General features: G+C 40.2%; 2 protein-coding genes across 2 annotated transcripts; one reads left to right on the plus strand and one right to left on the minus strand.

Annotated features, from left to right (window-relative positions):
• Positions 1 to 1,793: 1,793 nt before the first annotated feature.
• On the minus strand, positions 1,794 to 6,925 carry LOC139915541 (carnitine O-palmitoyltransferase 2, mitochondrial-like). The gene is made up of 5 exons (XM_071904190.2): positions 6,744 to 6,925; positions 4,324 to 4,404; positions 4,111 to 4,217; positions 2,709 to 4,013; positions 1,794 to 2,122 (listed from the first exon to the last, which is right to left on the minus strand). Exons 1-5 carry the CDS (start codon positions 6,923 to 6,925, stop codon positions 1,794 to 1,796), a joined length of 2,004 nt encoding a protein of 667 aa, XP_071760291.2.
• A 5,911-nt stretch (positions 6,926 to 12,836) lies between these two features.
• scp2b (sterol carrier protein 2b) lies at positions 12,837 to 21,240 on the plus strand. Its single transcript, XM_071904207.2, has 5 exons — positions 12,837 to 12,992; positions 14,184 to 14,280; positions 15,588 to 15,717; positions 16,155 to 16,234; positions 20,423 to 21,240. Exons 1-5 carry the CDS (start codon positions 12,970 to 12,972, stop codon positions 20,516 to 20,518), a joined length of 426 nt encoding a protein of 141 aa, XP_071760308.1. The 5' UTR covers positions 12,837 to 12,969; the 3' UTR covers positions 20,519 to 21,240.
• The last annotated feature ends 521 nt before the right edge of the window (positions 21,241 to 21,761 follow it).

Genomic DNA, 21,761 nt, shown 5'->3' on the forward strand with positions numbered 1-21,761 from the left:
TTCCCTCTGCTAAGGCACAGAATCTGTCCCCGATCTGTAATGGCATAGTTTCTAAGGTACTGCTTCGGAAATATATTTTCATTGCAGAGAATAGTTGAAGGTCTGTGTGAAAAGGCTGTAGATGCATAAAGTATGTTAGGAGTTTTCTGAATATTGGCCATATTACTTGTTTAATCCTTAATCACACTAACCCACAGCCAACACATCACCACAGTGAGTATAGTGCAGTACTACGCCAGAATGGACAAAGCTGTAAAATGAAGGTGTAAGCTTCAGTGATAATTAATGTAGCCTAGTGGAAGGTTGGTATATGACATCAGTTTGAATACAACAATTTTTCCATTATTTCACAGATGTTTGATGCAGTTTGTCATTACACATTAATAGGCCTACTACAACTTTTGTCCACAGTCAAGGCCTAAGATGAGGAAAGTTGGATGTTTTCCATTTGTGGTTTAATTAACAGAATGATAATTTTATGTCACATCATACCTACAGTAATACGCAAATCCCTTCAAATTCCAACCTTTACATACATACAATGTACATACAATGTTACCATTTCAGAAAAAGCATTTCAACCCAGGTGCTAGGGGTGTAACGCTAATGCCATCTGTATCTGTTTAGTGCCACTATTTGTATCTGTATTCGTATCTGTATTCGGATTTAAACCGGAAGTGGGCGTGTCGCAGGTATACTATTGTAAGTGAAGTAGGCTACTTATAAAGTTGACATAATGTTGTTAATTTGGCCAAACGGGATAAGGCAGAAAACATGCATGAGACTGTTTTTTCCTTGTTTTATGCAATGTGTAACATTCCTTTGCAGGCAGACTTAGTGAATTTCGGTCCAGTTTGTATGATTTTGGAGATGAATCTGCTATGCTTGGTTGAGCAGGACAGTGATTAGGGCAGCTAGTTCCCAAAGCCAAAAACCCAAATCAAAACTGTTTTATCTACTATTTCATGTACAATGTCAACATCACAACATCACCAACATCAAATTATGAAACTGCTGTCCACCAATCAATGTTTTCTCAAAGCCAAAACGAGGCTACCAACATCATGTTAGCCTGCTGAATCAACCAAGTAAAGTTAGGCTAACATTGACTCACCACCAGTGGACTCTTTGGCGAAATTCTTGATGATCTTGGAGTAATGTTAACTATAATGTTAGTCCAATTTTAGAGAGATGAGATGAGACGCTCCTGTGACATTGTTCTTGTACAGAACAAGCACAGATCCTGTCCAGGCCCACGGCGTGTGTTGAATTCAGTTCAATTCAATGCAAACATTAAAGTCTGTAGGGCAGCAGAAAACAAGTTTTGAGCAAATTGTGGAATTTTAAGTTTCACTTTTGTTTTCACCGGGCCATTGTGGGAAACACTGCATCTCTTAGCCAAAGACGCCCTCTAGAGGCCTGACGAAGCGTTGACTGTCTGCCTGCCTGACCTGAATATGTCTCTTGATGCCCTCGGCTGTGCCGTGAGAAAAAAACGTATATTGTGCCTCCCATTTGGATGACATTCGTATCTGATTAAGACGCATTATTCGTGCATTCCAAATAATGTATTCGTATTCGTTTACATCCCTACCAGGTGCTATATTTCTCAATCTTTTTTTCTGAAGACTGCTGTTGGCTTATTTCCAAAACACTAAAACGCTAAAACGCTAACTTTATCTTTGCCCAGAAATGTTGGTCAACAAACCTGAGGTGGAGGATGACTGCCCTCACATTCACTGTATAGTAAAACTGCTTTTTTTCTCCTTGGGGATGAGAAACACATTTCTTCCTTAGCTGATAGGCTTTCCTTCCAGGACAGTGAAGATGTCCTCTAAGGACTTGTGGACACACTGCAGGAACTCATGGACGTTGCGAGCCGGGTAGCTAGACACGGTGCACATGATCCAGTTGTCATGAACGCTGTAGCCCACACCGAACCCATCAGGCACCACCGGGGCAAAGCCACCAAGGTTGATAGCTGGACTTGTGAGGGTGCTAGTAAAGAGGATGTTGTGGTTGATAGTAACGTAAGCCGGGTCGTTGTACCAGCTATGTAGAGCCTGGCCCTTTGAGTTGGCCAGGTATTGCAGGGAAAACAGATGCCGGTCAAAACCTTGGCCTGGTGAGAGAAATTAAAAAAGGCATTGAACTATCATTTATTTCATGAGTTGTACAACATTATAGTATAGCTCATATGATGTTGATGTTCGATATGTTGTGCCAAAAACTGATATATTGGTCTAACACTTGTTGCAGTAGTGGCCACGTTCAGTGCACTAATACCATTAAATGTGCCAATAAGTGAATTAATCACCTCGGTTGTAGGTTAAAAAATGTGGATATAATATCAAGATTTGATACTGTTAGGGGTTTTATGTCTCAAATAATTTCATTGTTCAAAATCATGAAATCAAGTACACCATAATTCCCTAGTTTTTGCTGGCACGGCACAACAGTGGGCCTAGTTACCTTAGCCAGAATTTTCTCTGCTGTTAATACACGTTTGATTAGCAAAGTTGACTGCAGGCTCTTGACTCACACAAAAAATGCAAGAACTGAAATGAAAATTGCTTCAAGGATATGCTTTCATATTTAATTAACAACAGAGGCTGCATTTATTTCTTATGTATATCAGTGGGACAACCTACTGAATATTTCAGGGTGTGATAACTTGTAATCTGCATGTAGAAATGTTATATACACACCCATAGCTGCTTCCTTGATGAGTTGCCCATGATATTTGGAGCATTCACTGAGCATGGCCAGCAGCTGCTCCACACTGTGTTGCCCTGGCTGGCAAACAAAAGCATGTGCACAGCGTTTTGTGTGAATGGTGGCTGGCCGGATGGTCTCTGTGCGGCCGTGCCTGAATGCTGCAGTGCTGCAGGACTCATATGTTGTCACTGTCTTTCCGTATTGCCTCAGGAAGCCCATTTGAAAAGCCAGCTGGGCTATAGCATCTGGACTTAACTTGCTCTTCTTCAACTGTTCCTTCCCACCCTTCTTAAACTCCATGGCATCAATGGTGAGTTTTGACACAGCTGCATGAAAGTTCTCCTTGGCTTTCAAAATGCCATTCTCCAGCTCACTGTCCAGGTTGAACTGGAGTCTGCGCACAGCAGAGGCTGAATCCACAGCAGCAGCAGCAGAGCCAGGGTTTACCAGCGGCTTCTCTGTGGTGTCTTTGAAGATCTCATTCTGGAAGCGGAGCACAGTTACACCATTGCCCCAAGAGTGCTCAAAATTGATGGATGCCTGTCCATCTTTGGTCAGAATGATGCTGAAGGACTTGTCGTACCAACGGTTGCATCCATCACCATGCAGCATGTTGTGTGCAATGTGACTGTGGTCCCGCATGCTCTCATCGTCGAGGCAGAGACAGAAGAGGGCGCTATCAACAATCTGCAGAGCCTCTCCATTTCCAGCAGCCAACAGCTTGTCCCTCAACCCGGCCCACACATCCCTGTTCTCACTGGTCAGGACCCCAAGAGGAAAGGCAGGTGCTGGCGTCGAGTCAGACAAGATGTACTTCAAGTGTGACTGGATCTCTGCAGGATTCACCAAATTCCCGTCCCGGTCTACTACGTCAAATGCATACATGTTGCCTTGCCTCATCACTAGGAGATGCCGTCCTTTCTCATCGGTGAAGAGCTCATCTCGCCCGTGCTTGGGGATGCGAGTGGAGTTGAAGAGGCGAAAGTACTGCGACATGTCCAGGGGGTAAGCATTCACCATGTAGGCTCCATACCAAGACAGCGAAGAGGGGACCCAACGGATGAGCTTCTTGAAGCCGTCTGTGTCACTCTTAGCTGGGTTGAGGTGGAAAACCTCTGGCTCCAACAATCCAGCTCGCAGTGTCTTCATGAAGCGGACTGCAGAACAAACCATATTGGTCCCCCGCACAAGCTGGTCGTTGTACTCCGTCTTCGGGTCAGGATTGAAGGACATGAAGGGATTGAAGTTCAGCACAACAGAGTCACGTGCAGACAGGTACATGTCAAACCATGGTCCTGAAAGATAAGATGTGAGTAGACCAAATTAATTTCTGCTCATATGCATTACAAACACCCCGTTTCATGCTGATATTCAGCTACTTCACACATTCACCTGAAATGTAGCTGGTGTGCTTATTGTTCTTGTCCTGAGCGACAAGTTCTTCATGCAGCTGTTTCCCCACACCACTCTGGAAATCCTCAGCAAGCTTCTCTGTTGTTCTGAGGGCACATAAAAGGTTGTTGCAGCACAGATTTGAAGAGTTAGGTTTGAGCACGGCATCTGAATCTAGTAATCAAATGAAAATGTTGATTTCCTTGCGCTCACCTGAACTGGTCATCATCCAGAAGTGGCCTCTGAGCAGCTAAATACCTCCTGATACTATCTTCCAGTTTCGGTATGGGTAGCCTAAAGAATTAATGTAGGATTAATGGAATAGCAAATCAATAGAGCAATCCAGATTTGAGTCCTAAAACCTGGATGTGAAAAACTACTTGTAACCTACTGCTTGCTGCAGGGTGTCTGGTAAGAACTTGAACCCGACGTCTGTTTACAATCCTAGAATATTCATTGAGAAACCAGTTGAATATGATTTTGAATGTGTGGTTGTTCCAAAGTACACACAGAAATTAAAGAAATCGAGAATGAAAGGGAAACATTGGCCTTGTTTACACTGGAAGTAAGTTTGTTTTTTTGTTTTTTTTAAAAGCTTTTTTTATTTCAATCATAATGTACAAGACTGACAGCATTAACATTATGAATAAATGAGAGACATTAAAAAGCAAAGCAAAACTCAGTACAGAAATATAACAAGTATTTTTGTTGAAAAAAGCTTCATAATGAGTTAGTAAATTCAAGCTCTTCCAATCCTTCAATAAGCTCAGAGACTCTTAGTTCAATTAGGAAGGGAAGTAAATTAGGTGAAGACTTTCTGCTTGTGGATAAAATATTTTGCATGTTGAATACGAAAGTTTACAATATATTCAATAGATTTGTTGTCAGGGTTGTCATAATAACATCGACTATCTTTCTGTATAAAATTATCGGTAAGATCTGTTTTTGGAAGGTGAGATAGAAGTTGTTGTGAAAAAAGAAATAGTGAAAAAAAATGCCCCCCAAAAAAGGCTTAACATGCCTTAATGAGCTAATATTGAAATGAAAAACCATTCCACTTGACTAGAGCCCAAAAAAAATGTCTACAAAAGAATGTCTACAAAAATCTTTAATTCAGGCATTGGGGGGAGATGCTGTGGTTGTAAATTTCAAGTTAAAAGTAAATCAGTAACATGGTCAAAAAAAAAAAAAAGGAAAAAAAAAAACTAACAAGAAACCCAATTGAAAGTGAATGGAAATGATTGAGCTTAATGAGGCTTAATACAGTTTAATTACCTAAAATGGATCAAGAAATTCTGAAATGAATAAGGGGGACAACATATCCTAATAATTTACTACCATCAAAAAGAAAACACTGGGTAAAAAAACAGAAATAATTGTAATTAAATAATCATGTGGTAAATTCCCCTAAATCCATTAAATATAAGTAGTAAGTAAGGTAAGGTTGGATGAAATAAAATGTATTTTAAGTGTACTTAGTCATAAGACTTGCTATGATGCTATCATTTTAGGTTTACATGGTTATGCAAGGAATTCAAATAAGGTAAACTCCTACAGAAAATATTAATTGTATCTGCTCTGATGTTTATCAAACAACACGGACCTCTGCTGAGCCCCTAGCTTGGAGCCTTGTTAAGGCTACAAGCCTGAGGACCCAGACCCAGTTTGGCAGTTTTTAGAAACCTGGCAGAGAGATTTTTTTTTTAAGTTGTCACGTAATGCTTTCTAATTAACGATGTGATACCTCGTTAATTAGACAGTTGTGGGTAAAATCTTGGTTATGCCAGCCGGAACAGCTTACTTACTCACTAGTTAATGTTATGTTACAGTGTGGATAGCCTACACACAGTTACATTCATCCACGGACACTCCCATGTAAAAATATAAAGTACAAAACGATTTATTCACAATACCATACCATAGGCGAATCCACAAGGCAGTACTTATGCAGGAGTAAAAATGTAATAACTAAAGCAAAAAATAACGTTAAAACACAAAATTACCATTATAGTCTAAAAGTACATCCAGGAGGAACAGAACACTGACCAGAGAGTTTCTTAAAGAGACAGTACGCTACTATATTACCTACATAAACAATAAATGGTGATTCAATTATTTTATTTTTTAATTATGTTTCAATACAAGGAACTAGGCTATACTACACTAAACAAAGATATGAAGACTATGTTTACAGTAGAGATAAGAAAGCATAAAAGGAAAAATTCTCCAATATAGGTTTGGCTCATACAACAGTTTTACTAGGCTGTATATTGATGCAAATTGTCCATATAAGTATTTTTTTATGTAAAAGACAGCAACATAATATTTGTAGTAGCTTGTAGCCAATGTGTAGCCTCTATTGTAATACAGTGAATTGGAACTTGATATATAACCTTTTTTTTTATACCACTACAACACTGGCTACAACCCCCTCTCCCTTGATGGAGAGCAGGCTGAAGTTAGCATTGGTGATGACCAATTTAATTTCTTTTGAGGTTTCTGACAAATGCTAACTCTTCACTTAAAACATATTTTTTTGTGGTTAATTGACACTAATGTTACTCCGAATTTGATAAACATGTACTGTAATGTAATAACGTTGAACTTGACAAAATTTGCATTCAGCTCCTTACCTGGGCAAACTCTTCTGATAATGCATTGATGGCACAACACTTTGGTGCAGGTACTCTGCTGAAGACCCATTTTTGCTGCTGTAGTTTCGCTTATCGATGACCAATGCAGCAGTCCTTAAATATTTTAGACTCCCAAATTTCCTTAGAGAGGCACTGCATTGCATTGAAAGCAGATTTGCCATTATATTAACAAGCAATCTGACTACCTGATGTGAGTTTATGGAATGCTATAATGGAACAAGCACGTAAATAAATGAAAAATTGTGTGTGCAAAGGTAAGTGCACCCCTTGAGCTGAATTGTGTCACTGACAAATATTTGATCAACATTTCATATCTTATGCTGTTCAGATGTGTAACAGCCCTCCCACTCTATTGCTTTCTTCCTGCTGTTTGTGCTTCCATTACAGGTGACTGACAGGCAGAGTTGGGAGTGTCATCGGTGCTGATGTAGGGCCCCTGGGATGGGTGAATCCCAAGTTATTTAAGATGGCTTCTCTCTCCCTCTTTCTCTCTCTCCTCTCCACCCTTCTGGATGGTTTGAGCTTACAGTATGCTCCCCTTTTTGTTCTTTTCTCCCACCATACAACACCCTCACACCATGCTTTACACTCATCGCTGCAATACATACATTACTGACTTTACAGACTTACACACTTCTTTTTTCCTTAGGATAATTTAGTTATTTAGTTTACCATAAATCATTTGTTGTAATACTTTGGTCTTCCTTTTTGTCAAGTCCATTGAGCCTGGGCTGTGACATCCTGGTTGGCTGAGCACGTGCATGCAAATTTCAGTGCGCTGAGGCGACTAGATGAGTGGTTAAGCCAATAAAGCCCTGTTAGGGCTCCACCTGTGATCATATAGAGTTACAATGTGTAACTATCGTTCTTAAACAACTTCACATCAAGCACAACCAGGCGTCGGTGTATCATGCGCAAAGCCAGGGTGTGCTTGAGCAGTTTCAGACTTTGAAGTCTTAGTTGCGCTTGTAGCAGGGAACACTGTTCCTGACTGGATTCCACTGCATCCCTAGTAGGATCCATATAGTAGTAGGATCCCATATATGGTAGTGACAACTCCTCCCACTAGCAACATTTCAATCAGTGCAGGTAGTATAAATAGGAACTAGTTTGGTAGCTGCGTGCACTCCTTCTCTGTCTGCTGAGCCAATGTTTCCCCCTGCTGTGGTCTTTCTGTTTAATTTCTCACCTTGAGACTGTTAGCTTTCCTGATGGTGGCCATTCCCCATGTCTGCTTTGGGTAGTAGCAGACGGTCATTCAGCTGAGGTACGATTCTGGTTGTAATCGGCCCGTGAAAGTCAGACTTGGTCTCTGCCACCGCTGCTGTTTTGCCTGAGTTGAATTGTTTTTAGTTTTAGAGTGTGTTCACAGTGCTGCTTGCCGCTGTACGAATTGTAACGGTGTCTGTGAATTTCCCCCTGGGGCATGTGTTTTGGAACTTTAGTAGGATTCTACAGTGGAGCTGAGTGCCGCCCTGGTGGGGGTTAGTCCGGTCCCTTCACTGCATGCTGAGTACGAGCACTGGGCACCTTGTAAGCTTGGTTTTGCTGTGGTTCAAATTGGTTTTGCTGTGGTTGTACGAGTGAGTATTGCACCCCCTGGGCATCCGCCCTCATAGTCTCAAACCCCCCTTCAGTGGCCCTCACCCACTCTAGTGTTTTACTATCCTGCTTTTAGTCTATCCTAGTTTTATACAGAGACTGGAAGTAGTTTTAATTAAAAGAAGATATTGTATTTTGTGTACTTGAATAAACTATTTTTCTACTGCTGGCATAATAGTTTATGGCAGTCTTATTTCAGTGTTTCCTAACCCCCTTCTTCCCCAGCTCCTTCCAGTCTCCTTTTCAAATTTTAATAAATAACATTTTTTTCATTTGGAAACACGTCTCTGTCTTCCTTTAGTGGATGAACCTATGCGTTACTACCTTGGGTATTTAGTCTAGTACTTATTGTGATATTTCCTTGGGTGAAATTCCCAAGGTGGCGTTGTTTGCTTCCCCTTTCCTTACCACCATGTCACACACGCATATTGTACAGATTTGGGTGGCGACTGGGAAGAAGGGTTGCCATGGTTACTGTTGTCTGCTAGGGAGGTGGTACAGGAGAGTACGGGCTTTAGCCCAAATGACTTGGTCTTTGGGCATATGGTGCATGGTCCGTTAGCTGTACTGTCTGATGGTTGGAAATCAACACAACCCCCACAAAACGTATTAAGCTATGTCAATGGGTTTAGACATAGGCTTTATGCAGCACTGGAACTGGCAAAATTGGAGGCTGCACAAGAAAGAATGATGCGGCTTTATGATTGGCGTGTAGAACTTAGGCAATTCAGTCCAGGAGACCAAGTTTTTGCTCTGTTGTCTATTGTTGGGTCACCAGGGTTCCAGGCGAAATATACTGGTCCTTTTGATGTAATACGGCAAATCTCCGAACAAAACCATTTGATAGAGACGCCAAATCGGAGGAAGTCCAAGGCTGTGCCACATTAATCTTCTGAAACCTTACTATGCTTCTTCAGTATAGAGGATCCTGAAGTAACAACGTGATGTGGCTGTTGGGGTTCAGTGAAGTCAATGAAGAAGCCAATGCTTCTATTGTGTCAGTCCTGAGGAACGTGAGCATCTGGAGTCAGAAGTGAAATATATTTTAGAGAATAATATCGCTGAACCTTCCAATTCCAGCTGGGCCTTGCCGTGCGTTTTGGTTAAGAAAACGGACTTGACGTTTAGACCTTGCACGGATTTTCGCAAGGTTAACAATATAACTAAGCCAGACTCCTTTCCTCTTCCTCGAATGGAAGACTGTGTAGATTGTCGAGGAAAGTCAGCACGACTCAGACTCGGTTTAAGAGTGTCCAAAGTATGGTCTATTTATTGCACATGCATGCATGGAACAGTGTACAGAGCAAGAGGGTCTAACAAAGTCTGCTCTTCTGAGGTGGAGCAGCCAAAATACAGTGTAACAAACAAAAACATCGCCTGACATCTGAGCTCACTCGACCTAAGTGGTAATTTTCTAACTAACTTGGGAAAGTTAGAGACAGACTGTGAGGAATAGGGAGTACATGTCTGTGGTCGTATTTTGACATTGGCCAAGGTCGTTGGCTTTGACACAATTGAGATATGTGAGGCGCCTAAGCGTCTGAATAAACAGGTCAGCTATAGGTTAGGTGTCTCTTTAAACCAAGGTACAGAGTAAACAAGATAGCCAGGTGTTGCTCAGATGTAAATTCACAGGTTCATGTTAAAACACGTTTGGTCAAATCCTATGATTGAGATAGATTATCTAATACATTGGTTTCATAATAATTAGTATATTCATTCTTATCGTGATCGTATAGGTAAAACACTAGATATGATTGAAAGGTATGGTTTGTATTGGATTCCGTCTATTGTCTATGATAAATCAGTGGTCACCACACAGGTACCTAATTCGGAGATGACAGATGACGGGGGTTGATCAGCCAATTGGTTATTTTTCCAAAGAGTTGAACTGCTATCAATTGAATTATTCCATCATCGAAAAAGAAGCTCTTACACTTATTTGGGGTCTCCAACATTTCAACGTGTACATCGGGTCTGGTGTGGCTTCCTTGGTGGTCTACACTAACCATAACCCCCTCATGTTCTTATGGTCGTTACAAAATCCCAACCAATGGTTAATGAGGTGGGCTTTATTTTTGCAACCTTACCAGTTGGACATCCGCCACATTAAAGGCGTAGATAATGTGCTCGCAGATGCTCTGTCCCGTGGGCCTTTGCCATGAGTTGTCACATCACACACGGTATCCAACTTTGCCTCCTCCAATTTCTGTCTTCTGTCGTCCTCCCTCCTCTTTGCTCCCAGGATCCGGGTTGCTGAGATGAAGTCCACTGAGCTGGGCAGTGGCAGATATCATATTCAGGTTGGATCTGTAGGTCACATTCCACACTATACTCATGTTTTCTGAGTTTGAATCCATCCCACACCCTGAAATCCGATTCCATTGAGACCTGTTATCAACTTTTGTTTGCTAAAAAAATTTGAATGGCAAATAATGTTCAGAACCTAGAGCTACAGCCTGAATATGACATCTGATATGTTATATATATCATATGTTGATCAAATATTTGTCAGTGACGCAATGTAGCTCAAGGGGTGCACTTACCTAGTTTGCATCCTAATTTTCATTTATTTGAATTTTCTAACTTATAAAATATATATATAAAATTATATGGTGAGAGATGATTGAGATGAAACTCAAAATTCAAGTAGTGCAAATTATTTCATCCATTGTCTTCTTTACAATGAGCACAATTGCTGACCTAAACCCCTGACCTAGAAATTTAGGCTGCAGTCAGTTTCAAGTTTTAAAGGGTCATCAAGACAATGACTTCTGATTATTCGTTATCTACCAATCACTTTTTTTTTCACATTTGCTATGCCCCATTTAAGAAATATTCCATAGCCCATCCAATATTAACATATGACCTATAACATATGACCTATCAAACCTATAACATTTAAAAGCTAATTTAAAGGTTTAAACCTCAAACCATAACAATTACCAACATATTTGTGCATTATGTAGAAAAAGGCAGGCATTTGTCCTTTTTCAGGTATTCTCTATTTGGCTGTGGTCCACTTGACAGGGTCCTCCTGGGCATAGCAGACTTTCCTTTTCCAATGTGTTGTTACAGCAGGCCTTCTGGCCAGCAGAGAGCAGTATGTTCCTGATCGGTGGATGTTGTGGCCCCTGGTTCAAGCTGTGTGGTCTCTGCTAACCCCACACCTCTACTACAGGAAAACAGACAGACTCTCATAGCAGCACAACATTGGCTGGCTTCCTGTGGCTTGGCAAGCATTCAGCCTATCATTTCTGTTGGGTGAGAGAGTAATCAAGCCAGCTTGAGTTTGACGCTTGGCCTTAAACCCTCCCCCACCCACTAACCTCTGCCACCAGCCACAGCAGACCCCCCGCCCCCCCCCCAGCCTCCCTGCTCTACAAATGCAACACAAGCTGGGAGTTAAGAGGGTGACAGTTCACTGCCTCCATTAGACTGATGAGATTTTCTGACGCTCGCCTCTACTCGTAAGACTGCTGTGTACATTAAATGCAGTGTCATTAGTCAACCTGCCCTCTTTGCACACTATTCTACACATTTATTCTCTCTTATCTGGCTGTCTGATTATATGATGTCCAACACCTGGCCATCAGTGCACCCATCAAAACACTATTAACCTCCAGCTCTTGTATAAAATATGTTGTGTGGGTAATGAAAATTGTGTGGCTCGGCAGTTGAGTCAATGGGTGAAATCATGATGTGTTTTTGTATCTGTTGTTTCTATTACATAATCATATTGCTCCATACCTAATCACATGAATCCAGATGAGATAATCAGTTATACCTAGTAGCCAAGAATGAGGCAAGAAGCTTGAACTTTGCTAATAATTGGTGTCTTTTTTTATTTTTTTTTCCCCAGAAGAGGATTTTGGAGAAACAGATAAAAAGAAATCCTGCTGCACAACCATCAACCCTCTGCCCACAACCGGGGCCAAGGAAGGGTTTTTGGAACGTGGCAATCTTGGATGGGGATTTTCAGGATGTGGATGTCTTCGCAAACTTTTCAAGCGATGGGAAAAGAATGGAAACCTAGGAAGCAAGGATAGCCTGACCTCAGTGAGAAGTATTTGCATCACGTCTCAAAGGCAGTTAAAGACAAACAAACAACAAACTCCCAACATTTTTAGCATTGGGATATGACAAAATCTTTCACAAAACCAAACCCTGAAATACAATAGGCAAGTATTTTGTGCTTCACTGTTTCTTAACCTCAAATTCTCTCACACTAACCTTATTTAACCCTACTTGACTATGGAACAAGCCGTTCTTAGGCCTCTTTTAAACATGTTTGTGAACTACCCCTTTAAATGTAGGGAGCTTACTTTCTGATTGAAATAGCATTGACATAGACCGTATAGTGAACATATAATAAAGTATCTGGACCTTTTTAAATTTACTTTGGTTAATTTCAGGGAAATTTGTGGTCGATACTCGTTTGCAGAAAACACAATCAATGTATCTGTCATCGACACGTCGAGTCTGAGGATCAGGAGGAGAGGAAAGAAACAAGGAAGTGTCGTTAGCGAACAGCAAGCAGCCGCGACCACATCGCCGGTCTTTTGAGGCAGTGTTTGTCAATTTACCTAACGTTACAATCAAAATGCCTGAATTACAGACGGCGAGGTGAGATTACTTAACGTTATGTAGTCTAATTTTGACATTTTGGATGGCTAACGTTACTTGTTATTGAATAATTAATCGAGGTCACCCTCTCTGTCCTGGCTGTGGTGAAGGCAGGCTAACCTAACCTGCCAAGCTATGCTGAGGCAAATAAACCACTAGTTTAATTTGTGTAACGCTCATTTGTACATTCATTCGAGCCTGTGGCTAACATTAGTTTTCTAACCGACCGTTGGTTAGAGCTTAGGTCTGTTTGGAAGCTTAAAATCAATGGTGCATTCATCTACAACCAACAGTTATTTACCAACTAGTGCCATGATATTTTGTTATTCGTTTTAGAAAGGTCAAACCAGGGTCTTGAACAGGTGCTACTTTGCTAAATTCAAGCTGGGTAATTCTGCAACCACCACTGTTAGCCCTAAAGGGACGCTAGATGGCTGTGCCATTTGTTGTCCCAATTAAAACCCCTTTTCCACCAGGAAACTTGGCTAAGAACTTAGACCCAAGAATTGGGAAACCTAAAATGTACAGTTGAAATAAAACAGACACAGGGCTTAAATTCTAGGGCCTAGGTTCCTGGGGCTTAGCTAAGTCCCCTAGTGGAAAAGGGGTTGTTGTACAGTGCCAACCTCTTCTCAACTGTCTGGAAAATGTGCATAAAGATGTTGGCATGTTGGCTTTAGGCCATTCCAGGCGCATCCCGCTGTGCAATGTGCACCCAGCATTGTGTAGCCGGAAAAAGGCAAGGTTGACGTTTAGACACACCAACTGTAAACCAGGTAGTGATGTCAGATCTGGAGGCCACAATCTTGATGCACCTGATCCATTAGTGGGAGTGATAATCGAGAGGATTTTGTGTCCTGTGTCACCTCAGTATTGGACAGGTGACTGGTGGGTGCACTTACTGATCAAGTAAGTGTTTGGCATTTAGGCCTACATGAAAAAAACAAAGTGTACACATGCTGTATATTATGAAATTGAAAAGGGTACACACACGCCATGTTACACAGTGCGTTAAGTCAATATAATAAGAATCAACTTCAGTGTTTGCTAGGTTATTATACTATATTTGTTTTTTTTGGATGACCATGAAAGTTTGTTTGTTTTGCGCTTTTGTCTCTGTATCTCTGTCTATCCCTTTATGAGGAGTGTGGACCTCATTTCTCTCTCACACTTTGCTTTTGTCCTAAACAGGCAGAGGATTCGAGCAATTGACACCAGTGCTAGTGATGGATTGGAGGGGTTCAAGGCACATGCTGTGTTCCAGGAAATTAACAAGAAGCTTCAGGAGGTGATTGCATGCTTTTCAATAGAATAAAATATTACAGCCACAGACCTTGGTGTTTTTGGTAATTATTTGCTCTCAGACAAATGTCCGGTAAAGTTTTATTTTCTTTGACATGCCAACTATTTTGGAATTATTTCAGAAGTGGCCTACAGCTTGATATAAGTTTAATTATTAAGCAACTGTTTTCTCCATCCAGTCATCTATTTCTAAATAGGAAACCTAGGGCTATGTCATACTAAAGCATTGGCTTAAAGCTTAGTGATGGCACATTTGGATCAATTCCCAAACTGGAGTTATTTCATATCACAAAATAAGTTTATCTTATTTTGTTTGATTCAATCAGACAAATGGTTCACTCAAAAACTTTGTTTATCAGCAGTTGCCTTTTCTGACCTCAATCGTACCAGATCACAAGCTGGAAGACAGTGTTGTCTGAGGAATGAATCCGCTTTGTCATCAGTGAGAAAATGGCAACAGTGGACCGGTCTGGATGCTTATAGAGATGGTTTAGTGGAAGATCTCAGTCAAAGTAGGCCAATGATCAGACACAAAGATTTAAAGCTTATCCAGCTTGTCCTACTTTTGACTTTACATATTTGTTAAAAGTTGACACTGAAGGGGGATTGTCTGTTTCCTATTAGGATCCCAACATTTTTAGGCAGATTTAGTGTGCTATTCCAAACCAATGAATTCCTTACCTTGTTTATCCTGCGCTATGTAGGTTTAGACTGTCAGTTTATGATATGTTTGGACTATCGAGTCCTCTTCATGGTCTCCTGTAGTTCTATAATATAGAAATATTCCCCATGCTGTACATATAACATTATCTTAATTCTACAGAGTAACTCCATTAATGCTCACTTAGCCTGAACAGACCATTTATCCCTTGCAATGGATTTTCAGTGCTTTATTTTACATATTTCAAAGGACGACTACAACCTTAATGTGTTAAGGAGTGAAAATATTCAATTTTCATTCCACAACTTCAACCAAGAGAACATTACAGTAAAACCTTGTGAGAATAGAGGTATGGTTGTGAAAATTAAATGTTAAGAATTCTGAAATACATTGAAGAGCTTCTAATGATAAAAATGAAACATGAAATGTATATGAAACACACTTCAGAACACTCTGAAGTGAAATGCTTGATATTGCATGTATTGGTAGCGAAATTCCAGTTGCTGCACAAAATGAATGAAACAGTCCCATTTCACATTTTCTGCTCTTTATGTACATTTGGTAGTTCAGAAGTCATAGATTTGGATAAACAAGGGTTTGTTGTATTTAACATTTTTGTGTACTTTGAACAGGATGGGGAGCAGTTTGTGAAAAAGATTGGGGGAGTTTTTGCCTTTAAAGTGAAGGAAGGACCAAATGGACAGGAGGGAACTTGGTTTGTGGATGTAAAGAACGGCAAGGGTTGTGTTCACAATGACTCAGGTGAGAAAACACATGGGGCTGGAAAACAATATCGGACCTTCCTGTTATCTCCAGATGAAATTATAATGTATTAATATGCAACTGTGTGGAAATGCAATTTCAAGTTAAAGGGCTATCTGCAGATTCTGAGCAGTTTTCCATCTGAACTGTTTTCGTTTGCCTTGGGTGCTCAGGTTAATCTTTGTTAGTGTGATTTGATTAGATTTTTCATATTTATGAAATGAATTTCTAACTCTTGACATTGCCTTAATATCACCAAATGTCTGCAAGCCATTGAACAATTATCACTATACAATATGAGAATGGGACAAAAGACGTGTTGGTCTATAAGATAAAAAAAAAAGCCCCACCAAGATAGATTTTATTATTGAAATTATTTTTGAATTAAGCATTGTGGTAATAACATTTATGGCTTCTCCTCCATCTCTCCCTCTCAGATAAGAAAGCAGATTGCACCATCTGTATGTCGGATGCAGATTTGTTGGCCTTGATGACAGGCAAGATGAACCCACAGACTGTGAGTATTCAGCCTCGGTGTGTCATGAGCTCTTGGATTAGACTCATTTGCATGCATTTTTGGTAGTTTTTCTCTGTTGATTAACTGCTTTCATTAAATGCCATTCTTTGCTTATTAACCTTGTCTGCTTCAACTGTTTGCTCACTGTTTCCTGACATTTAATTGCATGTCTGTATTTGAGATGTTTAGCGGTTTACGTTTTAATAAGTCATTGATTTCCTCATTGCCGTCACGCATAATTCTAGACTAAGGCTCTAAGTCAGAGTTGGCACACACGAGTCGTGCACCTACGTCCTGCCAAGACAAAAACTAAGTGAGACCAGATATTGTAGCTTTGATTTGGGGTGGTGCAGCAGAGAATATTTAAATTATCCCTCTCTCACGCCTGCCCACTGGGCTGCCAGGTTTCTGACATAAGCAAGTGGATTGATGCTCTTCAGTGGGCCAGTCACATTCTCTGTAAGAGAAGCACTTGCCTGTAATTTTGATAAATTAAAAATTCTATCGGCCTAAAAAGAAACAATGTAGACCAAATAGGCCTAAAAGTTGTGCCATATTTCCAATTATATGATATGATTTCATAAATTAGCATATTATATGGACTTGCATCATTGCATTGTTTGTTCATTAGGCCTATTATAGCCTAATCTATGTTTTTATTTAATTTGATTACAGTAGCAAGTGCTATAATTTGTAAATGGCTTGAGGTTGCCAAGGATGCCTATATTGAATACAATATCACGTGAAATAATATTGAGATTGAAGATTCAATGTCCGCAGTTTGATACAGCGGCCCTTTAACAAAATCGAGGGCAGAGTACTACTTTTATTTAGGACTGAAGCTATATGCATACGTAGGGGTTAGACACAATAACAGAAATATTCATACTGTATATTATATATGAATATCAAGTACGTAATAAGGAGAAAGTCCACCCTTTGCTCTCAGAAAAGCTTCAATCCTCCTTGTAATGCTGTCATACAAGTCCTGAACTGTCACACACCATCACAGGTCCACCACCATGTGGCAACAGACATTGTGTTTTGAAGGCAACCTTTGGCTTTCATCTGGATGGAGGAAAAACAGATAAAGATGACTCATTAGACCATATTACTTTGATCAGGGGTGAGGGTTTTGTGCTCCTTACACCAGGTTATGCATTTTTGTGCATTAGACTTGGATGCAAGCAGTTTCCGATGGCAGCTATAGCATAAACACCGGGGTTGTGAAGCTCACAATGTACATTCTTTCTGAGGCTGTGTCACGATTCAACTTTGTGGAAATTTCTGAGAAATGCAAGAATCTTAATATCAAAGGAATAGTTGATCCAAAAGTGAAAATTTTGTCATTTTCTACTCACCCGCATGTCAGTGGAAACGGAAAGAAAAAAAAATGTGTGTTGAAACTGAAATTATTCAGTGTTCAAAAAAGGGCAAAAAATTACCATAAAATTACTCCATGCAGTATAATCCAAGTGTTTCTAAGCCAAACCATTGCACTTTGGGTCCAAAAGTCCAATATTTACCTCATTATCTCCTAGATTTTCCCCACTCCCCTGCAGCACTCTGGTGGAAGAATCTTGCTGCCTTCAAGTGCTCCTCGTAAGCTCCTACTTCTGAGTTTGAAAGTCGTAAACACAACTTGTTGCATATTCAAGTAGTTTTTAGTCAGAAATAACAAAAAATTTACCCTGAAATAAAAGTAGATGATGGCTATTTTAGAAACAAAGTGGTACAGAGCTACTTTGTGCTGCAACAGAAGAATGAAGAGAATATTTGCGTCACTTTTGTTAATAGTTAATACAATAAGTTGCTGTATATGCAAAATCTGCATGTATATCAAAAAGTTAAACAAAAGACTGAGAATGTAATTTTGGCATCTCGGGTATCATGTAAAACTTGACATTCCGATTTGTATTTATCACTCTATTTAGTTGTTCAAGCACGCTCTACTCGTCCGAGAGCATTTGAAGGCACCATCTGCTTGCTGCTGTTGTGACTGAGATAATGAGGTAAATATTGGACTTTTGGATCCCATTCTGTGAAACAATGAATAACTGAACATAGAAGTTCTATTAAAGGTCCCATATCATGTAAAACAGGATTTTCCCTTGCCTCTGTGATTATAAAGGAGTTGGATGTGCTATCTAAACGTTGTGAAAGTATCAAAACGCACGGTAGCCAACTAAATCCACACAATCCATATTAGAAAGCCGAGCCTCTAAACGAGCCGTTTGGACTTCCGTAACTTTGTGGCATCACAAAGGTTCGCTCATTATCATTTTTGTAAGAAATAATAGGCTAACAAGTGTTTTTTTCAAATCAGTTGAGCGGTTGTCATTGTTTATTACCGGAGAGTTTTCTCTACCTGATGCTGCCTGTTCTGCCGTGTCTGCGGTGTCTCACGTTTCACTCTTGAAACAGTTAGCCAGTCAGAACAGAGGGGTCATTAATATTAATAAGCCTTAAAGACACAGCAACAGAAACAGCCTGTTCTTGGCAAGGCTCAGAGAGATGCTGGAAAATGAACATGGAAAAATGGATTGAGCGTTTTTGGTACATGACACCACACAAACAGCTTTTAATGGACCTCAAGACATAAATTAAAACACTGGGAAGTATAGAATATGGGACCTTTAAGAGGGAGGATATAAAACGTCCTGTAGCAAGTCACTTTAAAGGAATAGTTCTCCCCAGTTAGCTATAACTATTACACTGCGTTTATCTGCCGGTGGGAAGGTCTGACATCCAGGACTTTCAAATTGGCTGCAGCTAAACAATTTGATCATAAACCTATCATCTGCAGTCTGTATCCTCTCTATCAAAATCAATATTATGACCCTTGGCATGTAAATTTGGGAATTTTGAATGCCATGTTCTATTGACATATTCAAGAACATTCTGGGTGCTATACATCTATGTGTTAATATACACTTGTCCATTCTGGCCATTGTATTTCTATGTCAATTATCACAGCTGTGTATGTCCAACCCTCAGTATACAGTACGTTTTCTGGCTTGTATTTTGTTTTGACGCTGATGATGGCATAAACTGAAATGTCTGTCTTTATTTGTTTTTTGAGCACTTTTTGCACACAGCTCACTTCTTTTTGTATCTCTCAGTCAGGCATGAAATAAATCATCATCATCATTTAAAGCTACATTCACTAAGAGTGGAATGCGCACCATGTAGAATCACCCACACAATTACGTCAAATATGGACGTAATTTAGTGGCGAGTCTGCATGGTTCTCATTTCACGGGTCTGCCGGACCGGCAAATTCCGTCCATAATCGCCGTAATATCTATTGTGGTTGATTCTACATGGTCCGCATTCCAATCTTAGTGGATGCAGCTTTAAATCTCAGCTCCCCTCTCTTTTTTTTTTAATGCTGTGTGTGGGAACTCTTTGTAACACTATTGCAGTAAAGCAATAAGAAATGAGCCCCAGGTTGGTTGTATTGGATGAATGATGCTGTGGCACACCTCACTACTGTGACCAAATAAAACTCTTTGAGAAAGCTCCTTTTACATGCACTGCCCAGAAAACTAGTCACTGCACTGTTTTTTGTTATAAAGGATAGCCGTAGGAGCTCTCCAATAACACAGTCAAGAATTTTTCCAATGCTTTAGCCATCATTATTTAGAAATTTGGAAAGGTTGTTTCTCTTTGCGTGATGTTTTTGATACAAAGGCAAGATTTATGTTTTCAATTCTTCCATCTCAGTGTTATTAGTCACATGTCAAGGGGGGAGAAGGCCTTCCATTTTCTTCTGAGGACAGTGTTTATATTTCTTATTCTGAGAATTTTTGCTCCCTCAGATTGGTCAAATTATTACCTGCTGATCTGATTTCTCTTTTTAAGCTGTTTTTTTTTCCACACACATTCATCGCTCTAACACTACCCTCGCTGTGCCTGTGTGCCATGCACAGTTTCCTACCCTTTCATAAGCCGTTGTTGCTGTTGCCCCACTTTCCCTGGGTTGAGTTAATCTCTCACTTTAACCCTTTAAACGAGCCTCATGTAGTTCCCTCCAGCACAGACTTAACCACACATATTCCTCTTAATATTCTAGCATACAATGGGTATTTGTTTTTACCCCAGAATGTAGAGGAGCCCAACTACAACAAAAATATCATATCTATTCAAGATTGTTGGTGTGACATTCTCTCTCATTCTGATTCCCAGGCATTTTTCCAGGGCAAGCTGAAGATCACAGGGAACATGGGACTGGCCATGAAGCTGCAGAACCTGCAGCTGCAGCCGGGCAAAGCCAAGCTGTAGACCTCAGTGCACTGAATAGGGGTAATGTTTCTATACGGCAGACTTAACCACTAAGAATTTAACTACGAGACTGGTTTCAGCTAAGCATTTAGGGTCTGCTCCACAACAACCTCTCTCATCACTGGACTGAATCCCTCTCCTTCCAGTGGAGTGAAAGATGGCCTCACCATCCTGGGGATCAGTCAACCCCGCCAATATGACTGTGGAGAAGAGGATAGATGGACAGATAATTAATTCTCTACTAAAGTCCTTGTCTCCCAGCCCCTCTCATGATAATAGGCACACTAGAGTAGAGAGAGGCGCTCCCTACTTTGTGATACTAATTAAGTGATTTGTTTTGTCTGTAATGAAATCTTTGAAACATCCGTATTGATTATGTCCACTGGTTTGTTTTGCTTTTCTCAATAATTTTCCTTGGTTGCTAATGAAATTTTTCTTCAAGTGAATCATGCCTCGTAATGTTTTAGGAGCAGAGAGTGCAAATTCTTGCTGAGTCATTTTCCGTAATCCTGGAGACAATGAAACACAACAGTCAAGTGCCTTGTCTCAGATTTGCACTTTGGCTCTAAGGTTTTTAGCCAAGGTACCGCAACAGTGCAGATATGTTTTCACTGTAGCTCTTTATTAACGGATGGGTTTGGAACAACATAATTTTCTCCTGTGCTATCATTATTGTATGAGTCTAAAAAGATTTCTACTAAATAAATTTGTTTTTGCTGTAACATACTTTTGGTGGAATTGATTTGGATCTGTTTTTCTGCAGCAGTAATTGTATTTAGCACACACCCTTGATCACTTAGGAACTTTGTAGGACTGTATTTCTAATATTTTTTCCAGACATAAATAAAAAGCTCAGTTCAACGTAAGTTGCCACAGACTCCCAAAAGTGGCCTCATTCATGCTTGAGCACAGGTTATCTATTAAATGGCACATAAAACTACCTACAACTTGCTGGCCCTATTCTTGATGGAAAAGGCTTCTTGACTTTTATGATCAAATGTTTATGATGAATTTATGAATGATGTTGAGGAAATGGAAATATTGGCCAGATGTCCTAACATGACCTTCAGTGTTTTTTCAGTGCGAACGGTGCCATGTTCAGGGAATAGAAGTTTAATTCAGGGTATGTAAGTGCTTCCTGACAGATCTTTGGCCCTGGTTTGAAAGGATTGTGTCAGTTGTGTAACTTTGACCTTCCATAATAATGTCCCACTGTTCAGACTTAATAGTGCTTTGATGTCAC

This window comes from Centroberyx gerrardi, chromosome 9, assembly GCF_048128805.1.
Source record: "Centroberyx gerrardi isolate f3 chromosome 9, fCenGer3.hap1.cur.20231027, whole genome shotgun sequence".
Taxonomy (NCBI): Eukaryota; Metazoa; Chordata; class Actinopteri; order Beryciformes; family Berycidae; genus Centroberyx; species Centroberyx gerrardi.